We start from the raw sequence: 25645 nt of genomic DNA, 5'->3' as shown, positions 1-25645 counted from the left end.
TCCTCTGATACAGAAATGTTTTTACAGCTAAGCCATACAGCCACAAATGAGAATTTTGTCTCAGTGAAGAGGGAAAAAAGGGCATAAGGATTTGCATCTCTGAACACACTTTTCCTCCAGTTTAGAAAGAATAGCCTTTACAGGGCAAAATATAACCATGTGGCATGAATCAGAACAAATGAGCACGTTCTATAAATGCATCAAAGAAAGCCTTTATCATCAGCAATATTTTCTTTTATTATAAAAGACTTAAAGAAGTAAAAGTTTGGCCAAAGCAGACCTAACCACTGTTTTAGAAAAGAAAAATCTGGATTTTTTTTCCATGGTGTAATTTTCCAGGGACAATGTTTAAAGCAGAAAACTATGACAAAAACTTCTGCAGTTCTATAAAAATAGCTTCTGTAAGAAGAGGTAACCACAGCACTACAAAAGGAAATCAAAACAGAATTTTAAACAGGAACCTGTATTTCCATTAAAAATTCTAGGTTTTACATAAACCTGGCCCAAAACCCGCCACAGAAAAGTAGATGAATCTCCCTGGCTTTAGAAATATTCTGCCCTATGTAGAGCCTTTGGGACAGGTTCTAGACAAAATGTAAAGCAAGGAATCTTTTCTTTCAACATGAATATAAGATGCTTTTGTATAGTAGGGCCATGCTTCATCATCATCTTGCTTAATGGCTTCTTTTTCTGAAGTTTTACGCAGAGCCTCTTGATAATATAATAAAAATATAACTGCAAGTTAGCGTAACACAATTCTGAACTCACTTGCAGACTCTTTAACAGAACAACATACCTGACAGTAATAACCAGAACAGAGATTGGAACTGAGATATGAGTATGCTTGGAAAATGGAGCATATTTTTTTGCCACAAAACCATGTAGATGTCTTCTGGTACATCCCAACAAGTAATGCTTGTGAGCCTGCTACTGTCCTCTTAGTCACTGGCTTTACAACCTTCCGCCAGAAGGAAACTCAGAGGGAAAAACAACTTTTAATAAAGGTGTCACCATGTAAAAGAATGGACTTGTGAATACCAACTTTAATTTTGTATTTTGCTTCAGTGCCACATTATTTCACTTTAAAGCCTTCCAGGTTGTTTTGAAAGTCCTTTTCTGCTTAAATGAGTGTAACTACTTAATCAAAATGCTTCTATGTAGAGCCCCAGAGGGATCCTACCATATCATAATGAATTCTCACACTGTGGCATATATGGATTTAACATTTATTATCCATCTTGCTGCAAAGCCACTTCCTCCTGAAGCGAATGCTAGCTATTTAATTGATTTTAGTGCAGGCAGTAAGTGTACCACCGTGCAAATTGCCAGGTACAGAGAGAAGCAGAACTAAATGCAGAAGACTAATTCAGCTCCTACATGAACATTGAGTAACCAGCAATGTAACTTGTGGGCAAGGCATGAAAAGGAATGAGATGATTAGCCAAAGCCAACAAAACGGAGCGAAAATTGCTAGGGCTCTAAATAGCCAGGTGCCTGCTGTTCGAGGAGGAAGGTCTCATTCCTGCTCTTAGGGAAGCTGTGATATTATATAGGATTGCTGGCAGATATATATTGCTGCCCCATGAATCACACTCCTGCTTCCAAGCAGTGACCAAGCTGTACAATACCAGCACATACACCCCCGTACCAGCTACGACAGGGAGCTCTAATTGGGAGCTTGGCACGGGAACTACTGGTGGGCTAGAGAGAGAAATTCAAGGCGATTCTGTCAAAATGTTGGTATTGCAGTAAAAATAAAAATCAAATCACATTCTCTTGCATTACARATTTGGTACTGGCCCTTGATGGAGGCTGGATATTATCTCAATGAAGGTTTGAGGTGCCCCTGTTTGGCTGTTCTCTGGATGCAGGTTTCATTCCTATCAGTACAGTAAAATAATCACCTATGTTTATCTGATTTATGAGCCCTCCAAATCCTTCTTTAATTTTTATGAATAATATGTTAGAACAAGGTTTATTTGGAGTTTTGGTCAAACCTCTTGTTTTCCTTATTGACAACAGCAGCTTTGCAACAGTAGATACCCGAAAGAAAAAATCCATTTTCATCTAAACTGTTAACATTTCTGTAAAAGCAAACATCATTATAATACTGTCTGTTCAATGAAAATGTGGAAATGTTTCTCCATTATCTCTTTATTTTTCAAGGCTACAGAGAAGAAGATCAATCCCCATCAGATCTAGCATAGCTCCTTGACTCAAAATCCAAAATTTCACAGTGTTGCCTTGATACTATGTCATAGTCCATATGGGACACTTCAGACTAAGCTGATGATAATGAGTGCAGGCTTAGCAGCACAGATGTTGACATTTGTCCATGCCTCTTGAAGGTGACTGCCTAGTTTTGTAAACCATCATGAGAAAGTCCTTTATATGCCCCAAGATGAGGAAGACCCTCACAATTCTTGTATCCCTGTAGAAAGGCTGGACTGATGTACCTGGACTCTAAAATGGCCTGCTCCTAGCAAGGGCTGAAGTCCTTAGACACTAAACAGGAGAAGAAAGCAATTCGGCCATTGTTCAGTGCCTTTTCCAGGAGAAGGTGCTGTGTTTGGAGGGGACACGGGGAGTAGGAGCTACAAAAAGTGCAGCACTGACACTGTTAAGGTTCAAAGCAGCACATGCTGGTGCTCAGGGTTAAGATATGACACTGAAGACAAGTCCTTAGGGTCACACAAGGACTGAGACCCACAATGATGAGCAACATGGGGGAGAGAGCCTGAGAGAGCTCCATAATACAGCAATGTCTGCTACAGTCCATGGATGAATTTGGCCCTATATGTCATTTCAGCTGGATAGGCACTTGGGAGCATCACCTCGGACCTTCTCAACTTAAACTGCTCCCGCTGAAGAGGCTCCTCCAGGCAACTTGCCTGACAGCTATTGGGGGCAAAAGGAGTTTGGCGCTCCTGCCCTCAGAGCGGTCCTGGCAGAGCTAGATGCAAGCAAGACCAAAGAGCTAAAAGCAGCTGGGGCTATCTGATGAGTACATACCACACATTTGGGATCATACACAATCCACACAATGATAGGTGTCTAAAAGTCATCTTGGAGATCACTCTGTGGTCTATTAAACTGTTACCAAAATATCTGCCCATGCCCTGATTCCTGCCCTGACTTTAATCTCTCCTAGTCTGCTTAAAAGCCCTCAACCAGTGGCAAGGAAAAGGAGAGACACCCCTTCATATTGAGCACTTACCAGCATAATTTAAATGATGAAATAATTTTTCTTGCCAAAACAAAAGCACATGAAACTGATCCTGGATTAATAACTACTCCCTGTTTCCCAGGGGCGTGATGCCAGGGATCAGTTTATTATCTCGTCAGTGGCTGACAAAGCTCTAGAGGGAAATACCAAGCTACAGTGAGATTAACTCCCTTAGCCCATTAAGAGGGCTACCTCAAGATGGGATTTCAGCTGTGTTGCTCAATCAATATGCCTTTAAAGACTTTGATAAGGCAAAGGTTTTTTAACAATACCCATTTTTTAAGCTATACTGATAGACCATACTCCAACTGCATTAATACGGGTTGATACAGGTTGAAACCCAAACCTGTATTGCTTGCATGCCCAAACGATGAGGGAGATTTCAAGGTCTAACATCCCAGCTTTGCAGTTTGGGCCCACTTCTGCAATATGTCCACATCAAAGGCTATGACACACCCAGGAGTCATTTTTCTGAGCACTTCTCCCACATCAGTGTCTGATGCTCCTAGTCGTGCTACACATTCTCATCCTTGTTGCTGCTGTCCCACTTCATTTTCCACATTCACCAGCTGGATCCGTCCCTGGAGAGCTGTGCCTTGTATAGCAACCTCCCCCCAGTTCAAAAAACTCCAAACCTACTCTTGTCTCTAGAAGCAGCAAAAGCCTTCTTTCAACCATGGGACATAGCTAGAGCCATTTCTCATTTCACTGCAGACTTCCAAAGGTTGCTTTTCACAATTCACTGATGCTCCATTTGCACGAGCTGGGAGGAAATGAAGTCTTGCCTAACCAGATCCTCTACGTCTCTGCTCAGCTGGAGCCCATGTCCAAGCAAAGGTCCCTTGGCCCCTGGTAGTCCCTTTCTTGGCATGTTTAGAGGTGCATCAGCCTTCCTGGTGATGAGCAGTTTGGTTGGAAGCCCAGCAAGGATCCTTGCCTGTCCTTTACATATGCTATTTCAGAGCACACTTAACAGACTTGGCCTCTAAGAAATGGTAGCAGGTTGCCTAGCTCCCTCAGCTAGGAAGTAAGAGAAAAGCATTCAATTTCCTTCCTCTGCCCGGGAGAGACTGAGATACACCAGTCTTCCTAGCAAGCACTGGGGTCTTTGCAATGAGCTGTGATGAGAGAAAGGGTGTCAAGGATGCTTAACTTAAAGCTGCTTCATTTTGCCTGAAATGTTAAGACTGCACCTGCTCTGAAAAAAAGTGCACAATTTATCCAGTGACTGATTAACACGAAATTCATGAATATTTGCTTGACCAGAAATTGGAAGCAGGCCTTCCCCTGTCCTTGTGGCGAAGTGCCCTTGCCAACAAACCTGAAGAGCACAGACTGCTGTGTAAATCTATCACACATCTTTTTTCCACGCAGCATGCTGAGGTGCTGGAAGCATGGGATCCAAGGCTCTCAACGAAGACTCAATGTACTTTCGATGGGTGCCAGGCACTAATTCTGCTTGGCCCTCTTGAGATGCCTTGTCAGAGTCAGGAGTGTTTGAAATAAAGAGCAGAGCCTACTGAGGTGCAGCTGACCTGTCCTGTACTGTGGATGAACCGACTACCAAATGCCCCGGCTTGGAGTCATCAGCTTCCATGTTGCCCATACTTAGTGTTGTTCTTTCTGTTACCATTAATACTATTAGTAATAATGAAAATATACATGCCATTCACAGAAAAAGGCCATGTCGATGAGCTTCTCTTGGATGCGTGGAAATAAGTATTTTCTGCTGTTAAAAGAATTCAACTTGCTTTAATTGTTCACATAAATCCTGTTGTGAATGGTGGGATATTTCCTTCTGTGTTTTGCATAACGCTTCACAGGCATGGAAAACAAGTATATGAATACATCTCGTATAAGAAATGTGCTGCAGCAGATCTGTGTTTTGCTTTAATTAGCAGCCTGATGTGATAGCTGCTTGGCGGGCGTGTTGCTGTTTCATAACATAGTGTGTCCTTGCTAGACTTCTTAAGGAAACTGGCAAACGAGGCACTTCCCTCAATTGTTTGTTGTTTTTCTTGGAGGCTGAATATTTTAATTTAAATGTCACTTTCAAATGCAGTCCACGCTCCGCTGCTCTTGGAGCGCACTCATGCACCGGGCGTTCAGAAAACAGAAGGAATTCAGCACTTAATCACTGCTTAGTGCTTTGCTTTGTACCTCTTGTTCACCTATATTCAGAATATACAGGTGAAAGGCAGAATGGCAGTTGGTAGAGCTTCCAATAACAACAAAAACTTCCGTAGATTTTACTGCAGGCAGGTACGTGCCTGTTTCAGTTGCTCGCCCAAGCCCTTATAACATTATATTAACATGGCAGTGAAAAATCAGAGCCTGTAAGTTTTATGGGCAGGGATCTCCTCTTTGTGCGTGAGTCGTACACCCAACAGGAAGGAGCCCCCGTCATCTCGGCTTTGCTGTGATGTAAATCCCAATAATTAAGTATAGTTAAGATGCCAAACTGGAAAACCCCCAAAGGTCAGGGTATTAGGCTCAGTTTTGCTGTTCCAGATCCCTGCCATGTTTTCTCTGGGGAAGGGCACATACGTCTGTTTTTCTTGGAAAGGTAGAGAGAACCATTTCAAGGTCGGCTAACCCTCAAAGAAAGGGTGCTTGCTCTGAGCAGAGATGTCGAAGCCTCAAATGACCTCATCCAGGGGAGAAACTCCAGTTTCCTTGGAGAATGAGAAACACAAACTGACAGGATCTGGGTAAAACAGCTCTCCTACAGAGAGGATCAGATCCGCTCTTGGCAGCAGAGCCCCCCAAAGAGCTGGAAATCTATACTAGATCGGTGTGAGGTCTTTCACTCTCTTTTGAGCAGATGCTGAAGATCTCAGGACCAGGCCCTGGCTCATACACCTTCCTTTCTTCACAGCTCAAAGGCTCCAGTCCTACTGAACACCCCTGCACACTTTTGAATGGTGTCAAAACTTGGCTGCAACCCTGCAGCTCTTCACCGGACCACGCTCTTAAAGCCCCTGATGTTAATCAAAGAGGGTATTTCACTGGACATGGCGCTATTTCCAACAGAAAAAAAATGCGCAGAGAAACTTGGAGGAGGGTGTTTAAGTCAGATCATTACTTACCTAGGCACGTGCTTTACCGGGCCTGAGCTGGTAACCTTTATCTCTTTGAACAGATTCGTTACCTTCAGGAGGAATTAGAGAAATGAGAAGACTTCCAAGACAGCAGGTTTAAATTGCAGCCTGGAAGGTTTAGTTATTAGGAAGTGCTGTCTACCAACAAGGACATGAAGCACTGGTGTGGCCTGCTGGGGAGCGTATGAAATCTCAGTCGCTGGAGATTTTTAGGAACAGGTTGGAAAGACATCTGCTATGGCTGATGGGGTGAGACAGGCAGCACATCCTGCCCTGGGACAGGCAGATGAATCCCATAATCTTTGGAGGTGTCTTTTAGACCTATTTTTAGCCTGTTTTCCAAAGGAAGTGAGGCACACATGGTCACACTGACTGTCCATCCCTGTTTGTCAGTCCCAAGTAACTTCTGACACCTCGGGCTAACTTCAACCAAAGCTGACAGAAGAGTAGTGATATCAAGGATATAAAGTTCCTACATGTTTAACAAAACCTAGTGGCTGAATAAAGGAGAACAATGCAATTAATGCTTTCACTGATTTTTTACTTGGCCCCATATCCGCTCTGAGAGGCAAAGCACACAGCTCCAAAGCAGTGAGTGAGCAACGCGTCTCAGCAGATGCATGGAGGAGTGTAGGGGAATGTATGCATGGGTCTGGGACTAACACCATTTAGGCACAAATCTACAGGAGATCAGACTTTGCCGCTTCATGCTTCGATGCAGGTGAACAATATGGGTGAAGTAAGAGTCTAACTTTGAGAATCCGTTCTGCCCTGTACAGCCAGCATATGCGGAAACAGCATTTCTAAATGGTCCTGTACTACTTAGAAAATACATGCTTATGAAAATCCATTTTTAAGAATGATTTTCCAGCATGCAGAAGAAGAGTCATCAGTATCCAAAGATACAGCTTATACCAGTGAAATATTAGTATCCGGCAATACTAACCACAGCAGGTTATCAGGGTATTTCCCCATACCGACAAAATGAAGTAACGCAGATAGCTTGGAAGAGAGGGAGGGTATGGTGAATCCTACTAATGTGGCCCCAAGCTGCTGCACAGAACATCAGCAACCAAAAATTCTCTATTTACTAGCAAAGTCTACTATTATACCAAGACATAGCTCAATAAAACTTTCATTTCTGAAAGTACTTTATTTTCCCCTGCCTTCCTCTGGGGAAATCTCACTCAGCATCCAAAAGGAATGAAACCTTCTGAGTATTTTAATGTTTGTCTTCATTCTCAGCAGGTAACTGGCTGTGCAGATCTTAATGTTACGGCATGAAATCAACATTAGGAACGGAGCAGTGGGTTTCTTGGCTTGAAAGCACAACATCATAATGGAAATATGATAAAATTCAACCTAAGTGCTCTACGGTGCTTTTCTACAGCGTCTGTAAAATTTTAGCTGAATCACCCTAGGAGAGGCAGTAACTATCCTACATCCATATTTTGCTTTGCAGCTGAGCTGGTAACTCCACCTCGTATGAAAGCTTGGCTGCTTGGAGTTGTGCATAACCTTGCCAAACTTAAAATCACTGTGTTGACATAGCCTATATTTTGGAAAAAATAAATGAAGATAAAATGGCCCAGCATTTCTAAGAAACGGGYTGATGCTTTGAGACAGCACATGCAATTCTGAATTGTCAAATTTRGAGATCTCCAAACTGGACTTTTGGTCTATACTCTACTCCCTCTTCTCAGCCCTGGTGAGGTCACATCTGGAGTACTGCGTCTAGTTCTGGGCTCCCCAGTACAAGAGGGATGTGGCACTACTGGAGCAAGTCCAGCGAAGGGCTACAAGGATGATTAGGGGACTGGAACATCTCTCTTATGAGGAAAGGCTGAGAGAGCTTGGCCTGTTTAGCCTGGAGAAGAGAAGGCTGAGAGGAGATCTTATCAATGTGTACAAGTATCTGAAGGGAGGGTGTCGAGAGGATGGGACCAGACTCTTCTCAGTGGTGCCCAGTGACAGGACAAGAGGCAACGGGCACAAACTGAAACACAGACACTTCCATCTGAACATGAGGAAAAACTTCTTCACTGTGAGGGTGACAGAGCACTGAACAGGTTGCCCAGAGAGGTTGTGGAGTCTCCTTCTCTGGAGATATTCAAAAGCCACCTGGACACGATCCTGTGCAACGTGCTCTAGGTGACCCTGCTTGAGCAGGGAGGTTGGACTAGATGATCTCCAGAGGTCCCTTCCAACCTCARCSATTCTGTGATTCTGTGATTCTGTGATTCTATCTTCAATCAAGAGGATTGTGCTAGTTTGAACAGTTTTATGATCACTCATAAAATGTACATAAAAATAAGGGGCTAAAACCAAAGCAAGAGGTCACATTTGCACATGAACATGCCAGGTTTCACCAGCAGCTTCATAACCCTGGGAAGAGCTCCCAGAGGGACTTGCAGGAAAAAATTGTCAAGTAGATATGAACAACCACCTCCTCAGCTTCCCCTCCTAAAACTCCTAGATAGACACTGTCACCTGTGCTTGCCCATATCTTTGACAGACCAAACTAAGATGCAATATTTATCCTTTAAGTTGGCCTGCTAATAAGCATGCAAAAGCAAAAGCAGATGTACCCAAGGGCAACACAGGGAGGGTTGGGGTACTTCCAAAAGCCTTACGCACACTGAGCTGTGAGATGCCCAGGGATTACAACACAGATTTTCAACGAAATTGCAAGGAGTGTTCTAACAGCTGACAGTGAAAATGCTGCCCATGCAACAAAAGATGTCCTTTGGCAAACATTAGTTAATACCCATTTAGCAAGCGATGAGTCAAAGGAGAATGGCAAACAAATCTGAGATTTGCTGTGCCCATGATGCCAATCTTTATTTTCACGAAGGGCCCAAATATTACCTCTTGTTCTTTTTATCTAAATGCTATTTCCTGGACCATGCTTGATCATAAGCACTTCTAATTCATATCAAATCCCACTTTTAAATGCAGGTTACTCTTGAGAAGAGAGAGAACACACAAAAATCAGAAGCTAAAAACCCACAAGGAATCTAATAATAAATAGGGCAGCGATGTAAACAAATAAGATACCTCACACCGCGCAGCGCTCGTGAGCTATTGTAGCAACAAGTTGACGTTACCTAGGAAACTAGAGCTTATTCTCACAGATGGAAACAACGAGATGTGCCGAATCAATTTTGAGTCTTCTCAACTTTGCAGAGTTGCAGACCCGACTCCAAACCGTTGATGCAAACTCAGAAGGCAAAGGCAGTGCAGAGGTTGCACCACCCTTGGTGCAAAGTTCATGGTCACCAGGGTGAGCACCTGGCCGTCTCCTCCCTTCCTTGGGATAATTTGATGCTCTTCCAAGAGATCGCAGGGGAAAGATTATTCCCTGGCACACCCTACGCAAAGGACCACGTGGCCTTGTCTGATTTGCAGCAATGAGGTGGGCTTGGCAAGCCATCAAATTACTTTAAGAAAATAAGCTTAAGCTCATGTGTTTTGCACCGTAGCTGAGGCAGATTAAGAGTGTGCACACACATCGAGTTTGTCATGCCAACTCCCTGGGTGGGCGGTAATTCGTTACAGTTCTGCAGCCTCATCGCATTTGTGCGCCCGTGGTCTAATAAAATGACCCCATACCTTCTGAGGAATTTTCCTGTCTCTTTTAATGGGAATGATAAAAAGGATCGATCCTGCTCAGCAGCAGGTTCAGTTCAATGCACGGGTAAGCATGACATCTTGGTCTGCCCCATAAGCACTCAGAGCTGCATCCCCACCTGCACACGGGTTCACAGCAACTGCCTTTGCTGGGGCTTCTCACCACTGTGGGCTTCAGTGAAGCTGCGTCCATTTATAACAGCTAAATGCTTGATTCTTAAAAAATCAACTGGCTGGGTGTACAAAAACAACTATAACAGAAAGGATAATTTGCTAGAAAGTGTTGAATTGTGAGCAAGTAGAAATTTATACTGATAAATATTCAGCAGCATCTATGATGGCAGACCCACATATCAGATAATCCAGTGAGCTGGACATGAGAAATTTAGAAAGCTAAGATTATTCCACATTAAACAAGCTAATAATAAATAGGAATAATCTTGATTTTTTTTTTCTGAAGAGGTTAAACAAAAGTAGGTATTTGTAAATCAGTTGGTCACGAAATTGATACTTCATACAATTCACCTGGTTTTTTTTGAATTTGTACAACCCTGACACTCCTGTTTAAGTTCTTTTGCAGCACTTCGGGCAGAAATTTAGGACTACAAAAACAGATGAAAGATGTGCAGGGCACTGTTCTTCCCAGACTCCCAGCAGGACAGCTACTAATGCCACTTCTATGCCTGGATGCTACCAGCAAACCAGGGACTTGTGCAGTCACCCAAGAGTTCGGGCTTCCTGCGGGATTTTAATTCAGAGTTGCCTGTAACAGATGCTCGAGGCTGCCCTATGGCACCTCTGCTTTTCACAGCTGTGTTTGATCCCTCTGCCCTGCCTATCTGCTCTGCTCTTGGTCCAGGTGATCTCGTCATTGAAAGAGGGAGAGAACAGAGAAGGTAAGAGGAAATGTTATCTTCAACTCACGTTTGCTAATTGATTTCAAAAAGGAAGAAAAGCAGGATGAGCACTCGCCTGGCACTTCCATCCGTCCTGCTAGGTGACCTTTCAGCGATGCGATGAGAGTGTCAGGTCACCCAGAGCACATCCCGCATCCCACATGTGACAGCACCCCGCTCTTCCCTGGCGGGCTCGGAGGGGAGAAAGGGGGAAGAARGGCTGTGGTTGTGCAAAAGGGATACTCATAAAAGGATAAAAGGTTAAAYTCTATTTGACTCTGCTGCCAGCCTTGCGCACGAAACTTTCTTGTCAATTCACCACCACTGCACATACCACCTTGGATCATCTCCCTCTTAGTACAGACCAGATATTTGCCAGATTTCACTTTATGGGTGGATTTTCTGTCTTTTATGTCAGACAGATTGAAAAAGGAGAGTGAAAGAGAGAGGGAGAAAAAAATCTAACATTTGTTGCATCACAGAAAAGTGAGCTGTGGCACTTCCATACAGATAGGGCCAGTTTTGATCCCTTTACATAAATCTCTTTAACTCTGATTAAATTTTTGAGACTATTCACACAACACATCAGTCCCAAATTTCACAAAGCATATGGCAATCTGGCCCACCACACTGGAAGCCTCATCCTACCCACCYGCCAGGGATTTTGCAGACTGCAGCAAAGAGGACAAATACCTCTCATGCAGCCTATCTTTTTGGTTAAAGAACAAAACCAGAACAAGAACAGTTGACAATTTTGACAATAAAGCTTAATTAGCTTCAGTACTTACAATTGCATGACCAGATATAAATGGTTCGGACTCTCATATATGTCTTCCAGGGCAACTATGTTTTCATGCTTGATCCTGAAAAAGAACAAGCAAGGTAAGTAAAAGATGAAATGGTGATTTTTTTCAAGTGGCTGCAAAACAGAAAGCTTTTTTTTGGTTAGACACTACTTGTCAGTGCTTTTATTCAACACCATAAAATACTATCTTGACTGAAGTAAGCAGTCATGAGTAATCCAGAACACTGTGATTGCTAGCAAAAAAAATTCCTTCAACCTGCTCTGAGGCCAAAATGTTTAATGATTACATATTTGGGGCATTAGCAGTCTACAGGTCCTGTGTCAGACAGATGAAGATGTTTGAGTTCTAGGGCAGGAGCAAAACAGGGTGTAAGGGTGTGATGGATGCASAGCACGGTGGTAGAGAGAAGATGATTTTTAAGAGAAGAACCATCTGTATAAACATGCATCCTATTACCTACTCAGAGCAATGCCTCTCCAGATTTGCTGCTTAAACAGTTACGAGCCATTTCTGAAGCACACATTTAACTTGTGCAAACCTTATAGGGACGACCAGTACCACTCCAAGGGGCAGAGGATGAATTACACCAATTATAGCCAATTGTTTCAAGAGCAAGAAAGATGCAGGAGACACCAAGTAGAGACTGCTGATTAAAGAACATATGGACCCGTTCAGAAAGAAAACACAGTGCATTTATCAGCAAATGCCAAACTCTCTACAAGTTTCAAGGTTCAAGCTAATTAAGATGTTTAATTGCACGTGAGGACCTCATAGTTGGCAGTTGTAAGGACCCTAACCTCCCTGTGAAGATATGGAAAGTGGAAGGTCCTCTGCRCCCGGCAGCATCTTTCCTGTAAGAATGCAGGCTAACCTGATTCCCTCTGAATTCAGTGGAAAGATTACGACTGACCTGAATTTAGGCCCTTAATCACTCATCGAAAGCTGCATTTGTATAAGGACCTTAACACACAGGAAATTTAACATCAACAGTAAGTGACCTGGAATATAATAGGCTACAGGAAGTCAGAGCAACGCACACGAGCAGGCTCTTAGCGCTCATAAATATCTGGAAAATTCCATGGTATTTTAGTAAAATTTCCGGGTAGACTGCATCACAAATCAAGTTCTTAACACTGACAATAGGAATAGACCACCCACTTGTCTTTATATAGCACTAGGTTTGGAAGCTGTAGTTCTGTCATGTACTTCCAGTGTCTGGTCCCTTAAGGGTCATAGTTAGGGCACGGACAGTTTTGTCTTGATTTAGTTAACTGGAGTTACTTTAGTATCCCAAATGCCATTTCAAGAAAATACTCACTTTCTAATGGAAATTATTAGATGTATTTCTCCATACCCCTTTACATACACAAACATACACACTATCATTCATGTATCTCATACCATCATGACAAGAAGGTAGTTTTAACAAAAACAATCTTTTTACATCTGCCATAGTAATACCTGTTTAAAGCCTCCAACCTAGTCTACAGTACTTTTTTATCATGTGCATATTAATGCTTTGCATTCATATTTTTGAGAACCTCACTGGTTCTCCAAAGCAACCTAACACATTACCTTCTGAGACAGCCACTAACAAGACCTCACTGTTGTACATGGGGGCAACTGGTGGGTCACCCACAAACAGCCATGGGAGCAAAGGCTAGAAAAGAGCATACGAGACATGCAGTGTTGCACATTGAGAGTTGCCACAAGACCTCTCCCCTTTCTGATTGCCACCACCAGACATGGAGCTGATGAATCTGTGCCCTCTTCTAGTGTCTCCGAGAGCCACCTGCCGAATGAAAGAGTCAGCAGAGCTGGAAGGAAGGTGTCAGTGACCATAACAGAGGAGGGGTTGGTGTTTTAAAATGAGGAATTGCACTAACAAGGAAGTCCCTGGTGTCGTGGCCAAAAACCGTCAACAGGCCATAGACTCCTATAACACCAACACACGGTTTTCCTACCTGTTGTGATGCATTTTGGGTTACTTCAATTTACAGAGACATTCAATTAGACAATCTCGGTGCTCCTCAAACATTTTAGGAGGTGGTTAAAAACACACTACTTCTTTGGCCGTTAATTAACAGGCACAACAAGCCAGCTGTTCAAACCACATCTCAGCTCTTGTGTTTCTCAGCCGCTCACAGCTTTGCAAACCTAATGGACACCGTGCTGCCGTGCGCTCTGCAAGCAGATAAACTCACTCTGCTTTTAACTGAAAGAGGGAGTAAGGGGTTAGTTCGACCCCTCTTGGGTCCTCTCTGTTGCTGCTGATCTGCCACTCCTGGAAATCAGCAGCAGAAGGTGCTCACAGGGGATTCAGCAGGGAAAGACACAGAAAGAGGGGAAAAAAGAGTTCAAAATGAAGAAGGARAGGCAGACGGGTGAAGACAGGGAGAATAAATTGCAACAGGGCAAGAAGACAGCCAAAGAGTTTGAATTGCACACGCACAGCAAGGCAAAAGGAAGGAAAAAGTAAATTACGGCAGGCAAGAAGAGGAACAGATTCCTAAATATCTCCTTTTTGCTTTATCCTTGATGTTTTTTTCACGTTTTTAAAGTGAGATTTGGAGACTAAATGAAAAGCCCCGTCTCGCTCCCAGACTCACAGGATTATAACAGAGCAGGAGCACCCCCGAGCCTCCCTTCTCCCAGCGAAACGACGGAGGAGGCAGTAACTCATCACATGAGTGACCAGCCTCATCTCACCCTCGCTGTCACGCTGGAAGCATGCCTTGTTTGCATTTAAAACCCCCAAGTATAAAGGGAGCCAACCTCCACCAGGGATGGAGGGTCCCCTTTGGAGGAGCTGCCTGYGCGCAGCAGAGACCCGGCAGTCGCCCTGGCCAGCCCAGCCGCCGGGGAGCACCACGCTCGCTGCTGTGGGCAGGGGACGTTTTTTCTGCTTTGCTCCAGGCTCCTGAAGATGAGAAGGGCTTTCACCTTGGCATTGCCCCACGGTTATYAGCCCTGCCCAAATGCACATCTCATTTCTGGAAGTCAAGCCTTTTGGCCCGCACAGCGTTTCCGTATTGCTCACGTGGAATCTCGAATGATAAGCTATTTAAAGGAAAAAGCAATTCAAAATTAAAAAAAAAAGATCAATGGAAACAGCTTGGGTGGAAACCTACGGTTTAGATCAAGTTGCAGGTTTTGTCGATAAAGCTTAAATAAATCAGGCCTGTGCTGTCCAGCAGAGGTCACTGCAGTCAGCAGCAATCACCGCCGGTTATTCCCCTGCAATTCTCCTCAATTTGCAGAAATCCACGCACGCTTTTCTTTACTTTAAAACCTGCAAGAGCAATTGCCCAAAGCTCCGCTACAGAAACCATTGAACCCTCCTATGGCTGAACAACGCTGATCAGAAAAATACCCCAGGGTTTAGGCGATGTGGTGTGTCACGGACACCGGGGCTGGTGTCGAGAAGAAGTTCAACGGGAGGCAGCGAATGGCCGGCTCTCCGGCCGCGCGAGGAACGGGCCAACGCGCGTTGTGCCTCCTTGATGGCATTCGCGCGAGTGGGCATCACAGCAAATCAAGCGCTGAGCAAAGCCCTGCGCAGTCGCAGGTCCTTGATGGCCACGGATCAGCCGGGATTTGGAAACAGCTTAATTAGCTCCGCACAGGGCGACTCTCAAAGGTTCAGGGGATTCAGGCTGCTAAACTTCAAAACACGTGTGCGTACCCACTGCTGATCTCTGCTCGCAGAAACGCCAGCCTCTCTCGTCTCCTCAAGACCCGCTGGGATTTAATTTTTTTTTAAGGTGCCGCTCTCCTTTTACAGAGGGGGAACCGGCGCGCGGGGAAGCTAAAAGGTTTTTCTGTGACCACATGAGAAGAGGAGGCCTAGACGCCAGCGCTCCCAAGCCCCGCGGTATTACTCTAATCCACAAGCTGTGTTGTTCCCATCCCTCTCCTTCTCCCCAGGGTGAGGGCATCTTAATCCCACTTCTCCGTAGCCTTTTTCTTCCCGCGGTCCTCCCTCTCCGAACAATTCTCCTCCCGGCATGTCTCACTCCCCACCGCTGCAATCTGCGGCAGTCCCAGGCCATCACACATCTGCTCCGCATCCCGTCGGCTGCTAGAGATAACAAACCAGCCCGGGATTAACTCTGAGCAAAGCGACTTATCGTTGTTTTTGCACTGTGTGATGGTGCCACATTATACCGTACCGCAGAGAGGGATGGCACCGCACATAGTGATGGTGGTGGCAACATCTTAGATTAGAAGGACTCAAATTCTCAGCATGAATTGTTACCGAAAAGGAAAAAAAGGAAAAAATGCCCCAAATCCAAACGTCAAGAACCAGGCTTGGTTAAAGCAAATTAGATTACATAGATTGTTGCCAACAAGGAAACATCCAGCTAAGGAAACGTGCTTTAGGATCCTTTTAACCTGCCCTTTCTCACGCTTGCCGTTTGCCCAGATGCCCTCTCTCCTCACTGACAAATCCTGCGATTTTCCTGTACGCCACCGTGTTCCCACAAATCCCCTGTCTGTGAAATGATGGGAAGGTGCCTTCTCTGACAATTGCTGCAAAGTTCTTTTTCAGGGTTATTCTGAGGCCATTAGATAGAAAGAAGACATCTAGAAATAAAAGAGAGACTCATACTTTAACAAATTAACTCAGGACTCTTCCCCAGCAAGGTCCACAAGATGCTGGAATCCAGGGACAAAGGAGAGGGAAACACATCTGGAAGCAGGAATCAGGGAAATTTCAGGAGAAATAAAACATGAGGAGTGATTAATCCTGCAGCAAGGCTCAGTGCAGAGGTAACCAGGCAAAATTGCAGGACTTTCCTTCTGGCCTGTCAGGTCCATGATTCTGCTCATGTGCTTTTGCAGAGGTATCAGCAAAACAAGTGCGTGGAGAAAACGTTGCACTTGAGCAATACTTTAACATATATAAGTTAATGATCAAATTGCCAGCCAAGATGTAGAGGGGCAAATTGAACCAGGCAACCAAAGACTCTGCGTTAACTTTCCTGAGCGTGGCAGCTGTGCAAACAAGGGCTGCCGGGAGAGGTTTTGATCTGCTCCGAAACGTGCTACAGTGCACTAAGCACAAACCAGTTCCCTTTGCTTGCTGTAGGGTCAGTTCACAAAAGCATCATTAATGAGTTGTCAGATCTCCCCGAACGCTAAAGCATTCAGTGCTGCCAAAACACAGAAAAGCAGGACTTGTTCCTTGAAAGAAGCTGAAACCTGCCCCTGAAACAAGACCCGGCTTGAACAGGAGTGGCCCTTGGCACTGCGTGACAGACACAGGACTGGGTGTGCTGAGGAACGATGAGCAGAGATAAGCGCATGGCATGGTGCTTTAATGACGCTAAAATCCACCCTTGCCACCGCCTGGCACAGAGCCACCACAGGTTACTGACCTGACACCAGAAGGGCAGAAGTCCCACAGGATCAGAACTAGCCCTAATGGACGAAACTCACTTCAGCGTCTGCAACAAAATCAATAAGTGCTCCGTGGGCTCTGGCTGGAGGTTGCTATTGAGAAGCAAGGATTAGAATATGGAAGTTGATGTACAAGAAGGGAAACTAAATCCTGTAATGACTGAGCATCCCGTACATCTCTGCCAGCTCCAGACCGTCCCAGAGGCCAAGCAGCTGAAAGAAAACTGGTTGCATATTGCTCCAGATCATTAATTAGAGGGGCAGCACTCCGGATGGATGAAAGCAGAGGACCTAGCTTCTGCTGTTGCTTTGGCTGCCGGGCTGCCAGGAAAACACGCTAAGAATCCTAGCTGCAAAGGCATAGTATAAACTATGATTGAATCACTTATATTAACATCTATCACATTTAACACGCTTCTGCACTGAAAACTAGGATCATTTAGAAGAACACTATACAAAAAACCTTGGGCAAACAAGAGAGCCGTTTAAGTAGGGCAGGTTCCTGACATAACAGCTCTTTTCCAGCCAGAGCGGTACATTTTCAAGGCATGACATTTAACGCTGCACCTCCATGAACAGCACACATCACGGATCAAATGCCACAAGAAAGCACATGCAATTTTGCGAAAGCCAGAACTAACAAAACCTGAGTCAGTAAAGATTTGTATCCTTTGTGCAACCAAATGCCTGTGCAACCGAATGTACAGCTATTGCCACATACACCCATAATCTTCTGCAGAGTATTTTGCCAGCAGCATGTGGGCTACTCGGTTTGAGGAACACAGCCATCGGCCAAGGGAAGCGTTTTAATCGCCATTCCAACCTTTATAAGTTGGACCTTTGAAAACCACCTTAATGTGGATGATGGGAGGCACCATATATCTGACTTTGCCCCCTCCCTTTTTTATCCCGTGGTCCCCAAACATCTTCCAGGGCGGCTGTTTTGCAGATGGATGCTCCCCATATAACCTCACTGATATCTGCATGATCAGAGTTCAGCATGAACCCGTCATCCAGGTTTCCCTCCCGTGCAGACTTTCTGGTGTGAAAAGAAGAAATGTAAGCTCCAACCCAAGCTTTTTGCACAGTTGAAGATATTTTTCAGGTTCTCATGTGTGGATTCTCTGGTACTGTAGGAAAGGTGAATTCATAGCACCCGTTCCCTCCTCAAACAGGTCTCTCTCCTCTATTTCATTGGCTATTTTTTTGTAGGAACTAAATATCATGCAGAATTCCCCCTCTCTGATGTATCTATCTGGTTGATATCATCAACCAGCTGCAGGAGTTATGAGGGAAAAGCACATGCAGTGAGCGGCCACATAAGTGTTGTTCCCACAGGGCATATGGTAGAAAACACCTGCTTGTTTCATTCCCCACCAGAACTTAAAGACCCCGTCAGACTACTGTCTGGGATTTTATATCCCAAATTAAGTCCTTTCCTCTCCTTAATGATTTTAGTCTTCCCAACAGGAATGCATTTTATATCGCCACTGTTTAGTCTGAAAATAGTCCACCAACTGATGGCATTGTACGTAATGATTTCAAGCAGCCATGAGAGGTAGCCCCAAGCATTTCCGAAGAAAATGCCAGGATTTGCACAGAGATGGGCTGCTTGCAGTACAGTTTCAGAGGAAAACAAAGATTTTTGTTTGTTTTTGCACTTGGGGAGAGTACCCTTGGATTAGCATCCTCTGAGGGTTCAGCAGCCCTGGGCAGATAAAAGGCTATCAGATTCATGTCTCCAAATCAACCACCCCTGCTTGAAATGGACAGCTTCAGAGGCAGCTTTAGAAGAAAGCCAGAAGACTGAATAGCCACTGAGATTAATTTCTGTTACTCCATACCCAACACATCGGTCCCCACTTAAGCCACCATGTATTTGGTATTGCAATGGTGATAGGTGGTATCGATACTGCGAGGACTTTGCCCTCCAGCATTTTCAGTTCAGCAGTCCCCCTTTCTCTCACTCACAAACACAACTGCAAATAATGTGAAACATAGAGAAACGTCAGCTACAGACAGAGGAGAAATGTGAACAAAACCAGACAGATGTCACCTGCACTTACATGGCTCTTTTTTAAGCTATATATTTAATTTTCTTATTAGACAGACCTGGAGGAGGTTTACTAGATTCAGTACTGAATATTCCTTTGCATTAAGAATGGAAGAGAACTCATATTTATGAAACTGCAGCTGCACTGCAACAACTGAAATGTGGCTGGTCGAACGGCATTATTGACTTTCTCCTGATTTCCTTCCACTGCAATACCTTTTATTGCCCCTACTTCACCTATCTCGCTTTATTTGGCCTATCGACTGGGGGAGCAAATTCTCATCCAAAGGCAGATGACTGCTGCCTCACCCTCAGTGCTCAGACGCTGAACCGCTTGTCCAATTAGCTAAATCAAGTATGTTGTCTCTGTGGCTGCAAGGCCACAGAGTTGAACTTTGGGGTCGCACATGGTCTCCAAACCACAGATTGCTCACAACAGTTGCAGGAAATTAATATCTTTAAGATCTCCATTCCTCTGTGTGATTAACTGGAACATATAGGAAACATGATCATACAGTCCTGGCTGCTTTGGAAAACTTTTGGGAAACTTCTCACAAGGAGTAGAAGGGATGAGGAGGTGGCAGGAGCCCTTGGCGCATACTTGTAGCACTTGTCCTCTCTCCATCTCGTCTTTCAGAGCCTACCCATCATCTCTGCAACATACTGTCATTCTAAGCTCTCAAGGGTGAATATCCAGAAATTTTTCAAGGCCCAAACAATTCCAATAGCCTTTCTTCCCCTGCACGGTATGTCATCTATCTCAAATGCCAGCCTTATGTACCATGTTCTTAAAGTATTCCCAGGAGATATCACCATGATAATGTCAAGCTGGAGACATTTCACAACTGGAAACCTGAGCTGTGTAGTTAAATAGCTGTAACGCTTTCTGGCTGTGACAAAACCTATCCACATACACCTCACGATTCCTGATCTGTGCCCTGCCATGTGATACACTCCCTAACAGTGTAATCCTTGTCTTCATTTCTAGTTTCACAGGATCCCGTGAGCAGAGACTGGCCTGGCTTCTTGACTACCCGGGGGATTTCCTTACCAGTACTCTACATGGTGCCATGTCTTCTTGACCCACTGTGCACAGCAGCCCAGCCTGGAGCCTGGGAAGGGGTCCTGCTTACTCATCTTAAAACACGGCTTGGTTCCCTCCTGGAAATTGAGAGAGAGCTATTTGAACCTCCTCAGGATGAGGAGGCCCAAAGCCAGTGCATTTTGCTGCTGGAGGCACTCTCTAACCATCAAGTCTGGTGCAAAAGGGAGGCTGATGGCAGGACCAGGACTGTTTTTGAAACAATAGCTGACTCCAGCCGTCGTGACAGACTTCATGCTGTGTGTACTAAGCATGCTATGAGCAAGCCCATGGGCTCTTTGCCTCGCTGGGACACAGGCTAAGGTTATGTCCTGTTCTGCCTCATATCTGGATCACAACAGAGCTCAAAGGCAAAACATCACCTGCAGATGCACGGGTATTCACTTAGGCACTGGTGTAACATTATAATCCCCCAGAAAAGGTACCAAATGAATGTAGGCACCTCCATAATAAGAATAAGGGATTCCTACATTGCACACCTGGACCTAGGTCCCAACATTGTGTCCAACTGCTTATTTTAGGTACGAAAATAAGCACTTGTCTCAAGCATTTTCATGTAAAGGCTGCTCAGTAGTCTTTAAAGACAAAGAGCCTGAGGTTCTGCATCTTGTACTACAAAAACTAGCAGCCTTAACAGGAAGACTAGGACCAAATAACCACCTAAAATGCTTGGATTCCTAGAATATGATCTGCAGTCCCTTTAAGCCAACAAAAATATCCCCATTTTGAACAACATCCCTGTGAGAAATATCCCTGATTTTCATGACAAGTAGATCAAGCCATTAGAAAGATGTTTTCCAAGCAGCAGTTCACAATTGGCAGGGTTCAAAAAGGCTTGTAAAGGTTGAGCAAAACCTCCAGATTGTTTAATTTGAAACACATCAAAACAAATATTAATGATGAATTAATCATTAAAGGTAAAAAAGATAAAAGTAGTGGTTTTATCTCAGCCAAAACCAGTGAACCATCTTTAGTTGTTGGCAGCAGCTCTGTTTTTCCAGTGTGGAGGAGTGTGGATTTACATGTGCAGCCAATAATTATAGCCAATTCCCACTCTCTTGCCTGGAAGACTTGAGCAGCTACAGGCAATTAAAGGTGGTGAGCAACTCCTGGGCTGAGGTGGGCTGCACTGAAGGGGTTTCATACAATGACAGATGAACAAAAAAGGAGGCTTAATTTGCAAAAACCTTTAAAAACATTACCTTAAACGGTATGATTATCACTTTTGCAAGAGTAATCTGTGGAGTGTCTGACTGTCAACAGAGCAACCATTCCGGTACCTTGGATCACCAGATGAGAAACTCTTATTATTTACAGTGGATGAAGAGCTGAATATCTGGTATAACATTCTTTCCTAGCCTCCCTTTCTCCTAGATGGCTGTAGCACGTACACATATATTCAGTTACATCTGAAGCCTGACAACAGATACTACACTTCTGAAAAGAAAGCTCTGCCATCCGTGAAACATCCATTTGACACAGACACAAGGATGTTGCTGTCTACTGTTATGTCCTTCGCTGGTTTGAAGGCTTACTAATGAAGGGTGAATGTTACACCACCCACACACCTGTATCGAGAAGTTACACAAAACCATGGAAAACTAGCTATTTGGACAAGCATGGGAACGAAAGATATAATTAAACTAAGCAGTTCATTCCACCATGTGGGAAATAAATAAGATGTAGCTATTATACACAACTCCTTTCACAAAGTCCTCAAAGCACCTTATAAAGGAGCACAGTATCTGCTTCCTTCTCACAAGATGCACACACACACTGATGTGCCCTGCTATCACCCAGTAGATGTGGCAGAATTGAGACTCCAAGCTGTGGGTTGTACAGGATCTTTAGTTATTGGGTTACCCTAAGAGCTAGTGCATATGGGTCAGGAAGACCCATACTGACACTGGACAATGACACCACGGCACCTCTCAGCCACCCACCACTTGTCCATGCAAAGTGACACGGGAAAGGATGAAGCCCTGCTGTGAAGTCCTGTGCTCACAGAGCAACAGGCAGCAGCACGGCTCTCACCCAAAGCGGTGCCCATAGGCTGCTGGGCTGACCGCTGTGCTTGGCAGAACATGGAAATGGGAGGAGAGGGAGGCTCCATCCCTGGGCTGGGAAGCAGAGGCTGGCCGGGAGAGGACAGCTCAGCTGGAGGGCTGCCAGTTTGAAAGGGTCACAGCAGGACACAAGTATCAGGATAGAGCAGTCTGTAAGGGAGAACCAGATCAACTCTTCTGAAATTTTGATGGGACATGCTCCTTTTGGACCTAGTGGGAGATGTGTGTTATTTTGCCTCCCACTGCAAGTGATGATACATGAAGGGGATCATTTATGTACTCAGAAGACAGTGACGCAACCAAAACGACACTTTGACTCATAGCATGAAGAACGGCTGTGCTCTGTAGTCATATCCAAAGAGGTTTACGCCTTAAAACTGCATTTTTTCCACAACCATAGCTGAAAAACAAACAGGGAACCAAGCACAAACGAAATTCAGGGCATAAACTTGTTGCCTCCTCATGAACTCAATGAGTTCCTTGCACACTTGGCTTTGCAGACCAGGCTATCACGTAGTGTTCCTGGGCAGCCTGGAAAATCACAAGTCTTTATTGAGTCCTGTCAGCTTGAGTGTGTGTGTGATAATTAAAGCCCATCCCAGTAACCTGGTGCCAGGCTACAGGGCAACACTCTCAGGTTTTCCCGGCTGTGGTTGTCTCCTACAGTGGGGAACTGCAAACGTTCTCAGGAAAGTGGTAGGAGTCTAGATGGGTGCAGGGGGAATAATAATAGTCTTGATCATCCGTATCCGTGTGCATGATGACCACTGTGCTTCAGCTGTACTTACTTGCACCCTGCCCTCCTTTCCATCCTGACAGCTGTGGGCCCAGAGAGCGGCGAAGCCCAGACGTCTCGGACGTGGGAGAATAAAGCTTTCTCTGGACTTCCATGTAATTCCCAGCTGGCATCTGTGCAGTGATCTGACTCAAACGCTCGGTCCACAGCAACAAGCCGCATGACAAACTCAGCAGCAGCTACCTGCCAGAAAACTCCCTCCTTCCCCTAAAGTTACTGGGAAGCCAATTCATTTTATTTATTGAGAAAGACAGACCGATAATTGCAGGACTAGGCAAGTTTCCACATTTCATCATTGCTGCATTAGGACACTCCTACACAGAAGGCTGCTCCCCCAGTTGCCCGTGGGAAGTGCCAATAGCCCTCGCGTGAGTCATATGTACACTGTACCATAACGGCGTAAGTGGGAAAGCTCTTCAGAGCGGGGGATTGCTCTCGGAGGACCATTGCGCTGCTGTGTGATCCTTAGGAGCTACTGTCCTCACTTACGGTGGAGAGCCAAACTCCAGGTCAGAGTCTCTTCTCACTGCACCAGCGTGAATCCAGGGTGACCACTGAGTACCGAATTAACCCTGGTATGATTCAGCAGGGCCAAATCTTGAAATCTTTAATCAGGCAAACCTGCTGGAAGTCCCACTTGGCCAGATTCAAATCTTGGCAACATCACCATAGTGTCCACACAAGAGAGACCTGAACCTGACACAGCAAGTGGCGGAAAAGTCACTTCACCAGAACAGTATAATTAGCATAAATTCCCGCTAATAAGGATGCATTTGGCTTGTGTATAACAGCTAATTGGTTTTTAACCAGGTGAGAATAGGTCTAAAAAAGTTAATCTCCTCAGTTTTACACAGGATATGAAAAAGGGGTTCTAATTAAAAATTAAATAGTGTTGAAGCTCATTTAGGCTTGCTACTTGTATTAGTGTGGTGTACGGGGACCCTGTGTATAGGTTTCTATTTTTAGGAGACAGAAACCTGGATTCAAATGTCCCCAAAGTGCCTTTGCAGAGGTAACAGAGGAGTTTAAAACATGAGCCACATCTACCCCTGCAGCCACCTGTCCAATAAAGAGCTCGCCAAACTGCAGTTCCCTCTCTTGCCCATGGCATGGAAGTAAAATTTTCAAGAACACCCACTTAGTAGTCAAGAACCAGACTTTTAAAGATTATTAGGTATCTTATGATAACTACCTACACTAACTTCCCACAGTAAATAAGCATCAAAGCATTTTCAAACATTCTTCTGGGTACCTTTATATAGATAAAAAATACATCTGCGAATGATTGCTAAAGGTGATACAGGCACTAAGGACAGAAATATTTCCATGGTTTTAAACTCTAAATAGTCACTGCAAATGGAATTTATGTTTTTTTTTAATATGTCATTGCAGCTCTGTTCTGCTCCAGAGCATGGAGGTTAACAATGGCAACGCTTTGGACAGTAGCAAGCAGATTATTAATGTCATAAATGGTAATTAATGTTAAGAGACAACAAATTCTTCACGTAAAATAAATGCAAGTCTAACTGTATGGACAGCAGGGCTAAAGAACAGCATTGTGATGAAATGTGGGTTATTTTTCCATAATTATAAGTTTTATGACTGCTCATTGACTCTTTCCATGTCATGATGAAGCAGAAATGGGAGTGAAAATAGTTTGAAAATAAGGCATCACAAATGTATTTCAAAGGATAATGACAGCACATCTACCTTTGTCAGTTCCTTGCTTTTGTTCACTCGACTAAGAAGAAATCGCTATAAAAAAATGAGTTGTTTCCTGGCATTCAAGAGAATGTTTTCTAACCAGCTGAGTTATAAACCACGGTGCTATAGATTTCTAATATTTTATGCAGCCAAGTCACACATACAAGTCACAAACAGTGACTCATTTTTTCCTAAGCAATACATCTAATTAATTCAAGGTATTTGGAATGAAAGGTAGGTATTAGATGAAGGCTAAAATAAACGGTACTAAATGCAGCCTTAGAGCTGACGGACATGAGGTATTTGGCTGACATCGCCCTCTCTGCTATGCCAAAAGCTCTGTTGTACACCCTAACTAATACTGAGTTAATACATCTAAACTGGGTTCTCTCCACAGTGCATCCACCAGTACTTGCTAGGATAATAACATTAGAGGACCCCCCAAAATGAGCAGTCTTGCTTCACAAGGGGTGCAGCAGTCGTGAGCTGGGTGGAGGCACATTTGGGGAGGAAGGCGTTTGCCAGCGCCGAGATTAGTCCATGCTTGGTGTCTCCGACAAGGAATAAAGAGCTGCAAGGGAGGGCTCTGATCTTATAGCATTCACTCCTGCCTACTGCCTGCTTAATTGGGACAATGTATTAATTTACTGCACATCACGAAACAGTCACCAAAACCGCCTCTTTTTTTTTAATCGTTACCTCAGCTTTATGTGGCTTTAATAAATTAGATGTCTTGCCACGAATCGCAAGGATATTAGCGCTTCATAGAGCACAATAACTAAAAACTGCTGGGAAAGTAATTCGGGATGTGATTAGCATCAAATAAACTGAAGAGGTTAGAAGTTCATTTCTAGATGAATGT

The 25645-nt window shown here is 44.3% G+C and overlaps 1 protein-coding gene across 1 annotated transcript in view; it reads right to left on the bottom strand.

Moving 5' to 3' along the window:
* CAMK1D (calcium/calmodulin dependent protein kinase ID) overlaps positions 1-25645 on the bottom strand; it is a 136304-nt gene that overhangs the window by 82243 nt on the left and 28416 nt on the right. The window contains exon 3 of the mRNA XM_026091118.1: positions 11642-11716. Coding sequence (XP_025946903.1) covers positions 11642-11716 — 75 coding nt within the window. The remainder of the gene's footprint in view (positions 1-11641; positions 11717-25645) is intronic.

Source organism: Apteryx rowi, unplaced genomic scaffold (genome assembly GCF_003343035.1).
Source record: "Apteryx rowi isolate R43461 unplaced genomic scaffold, aptRow1 scaffold_9, whole genome shotgun sequence".
NCBI lineage: Eukaryota > Metazoa > Chordata > Aves > Apterygiformes > Apterygidae > Apteryx > Apteryx rowi.
The sequence above is the reverse complement of the archived record's forward strand: the minus strand, read 5'-3'. Positions and strand labels throughout refer to the sequence as shown.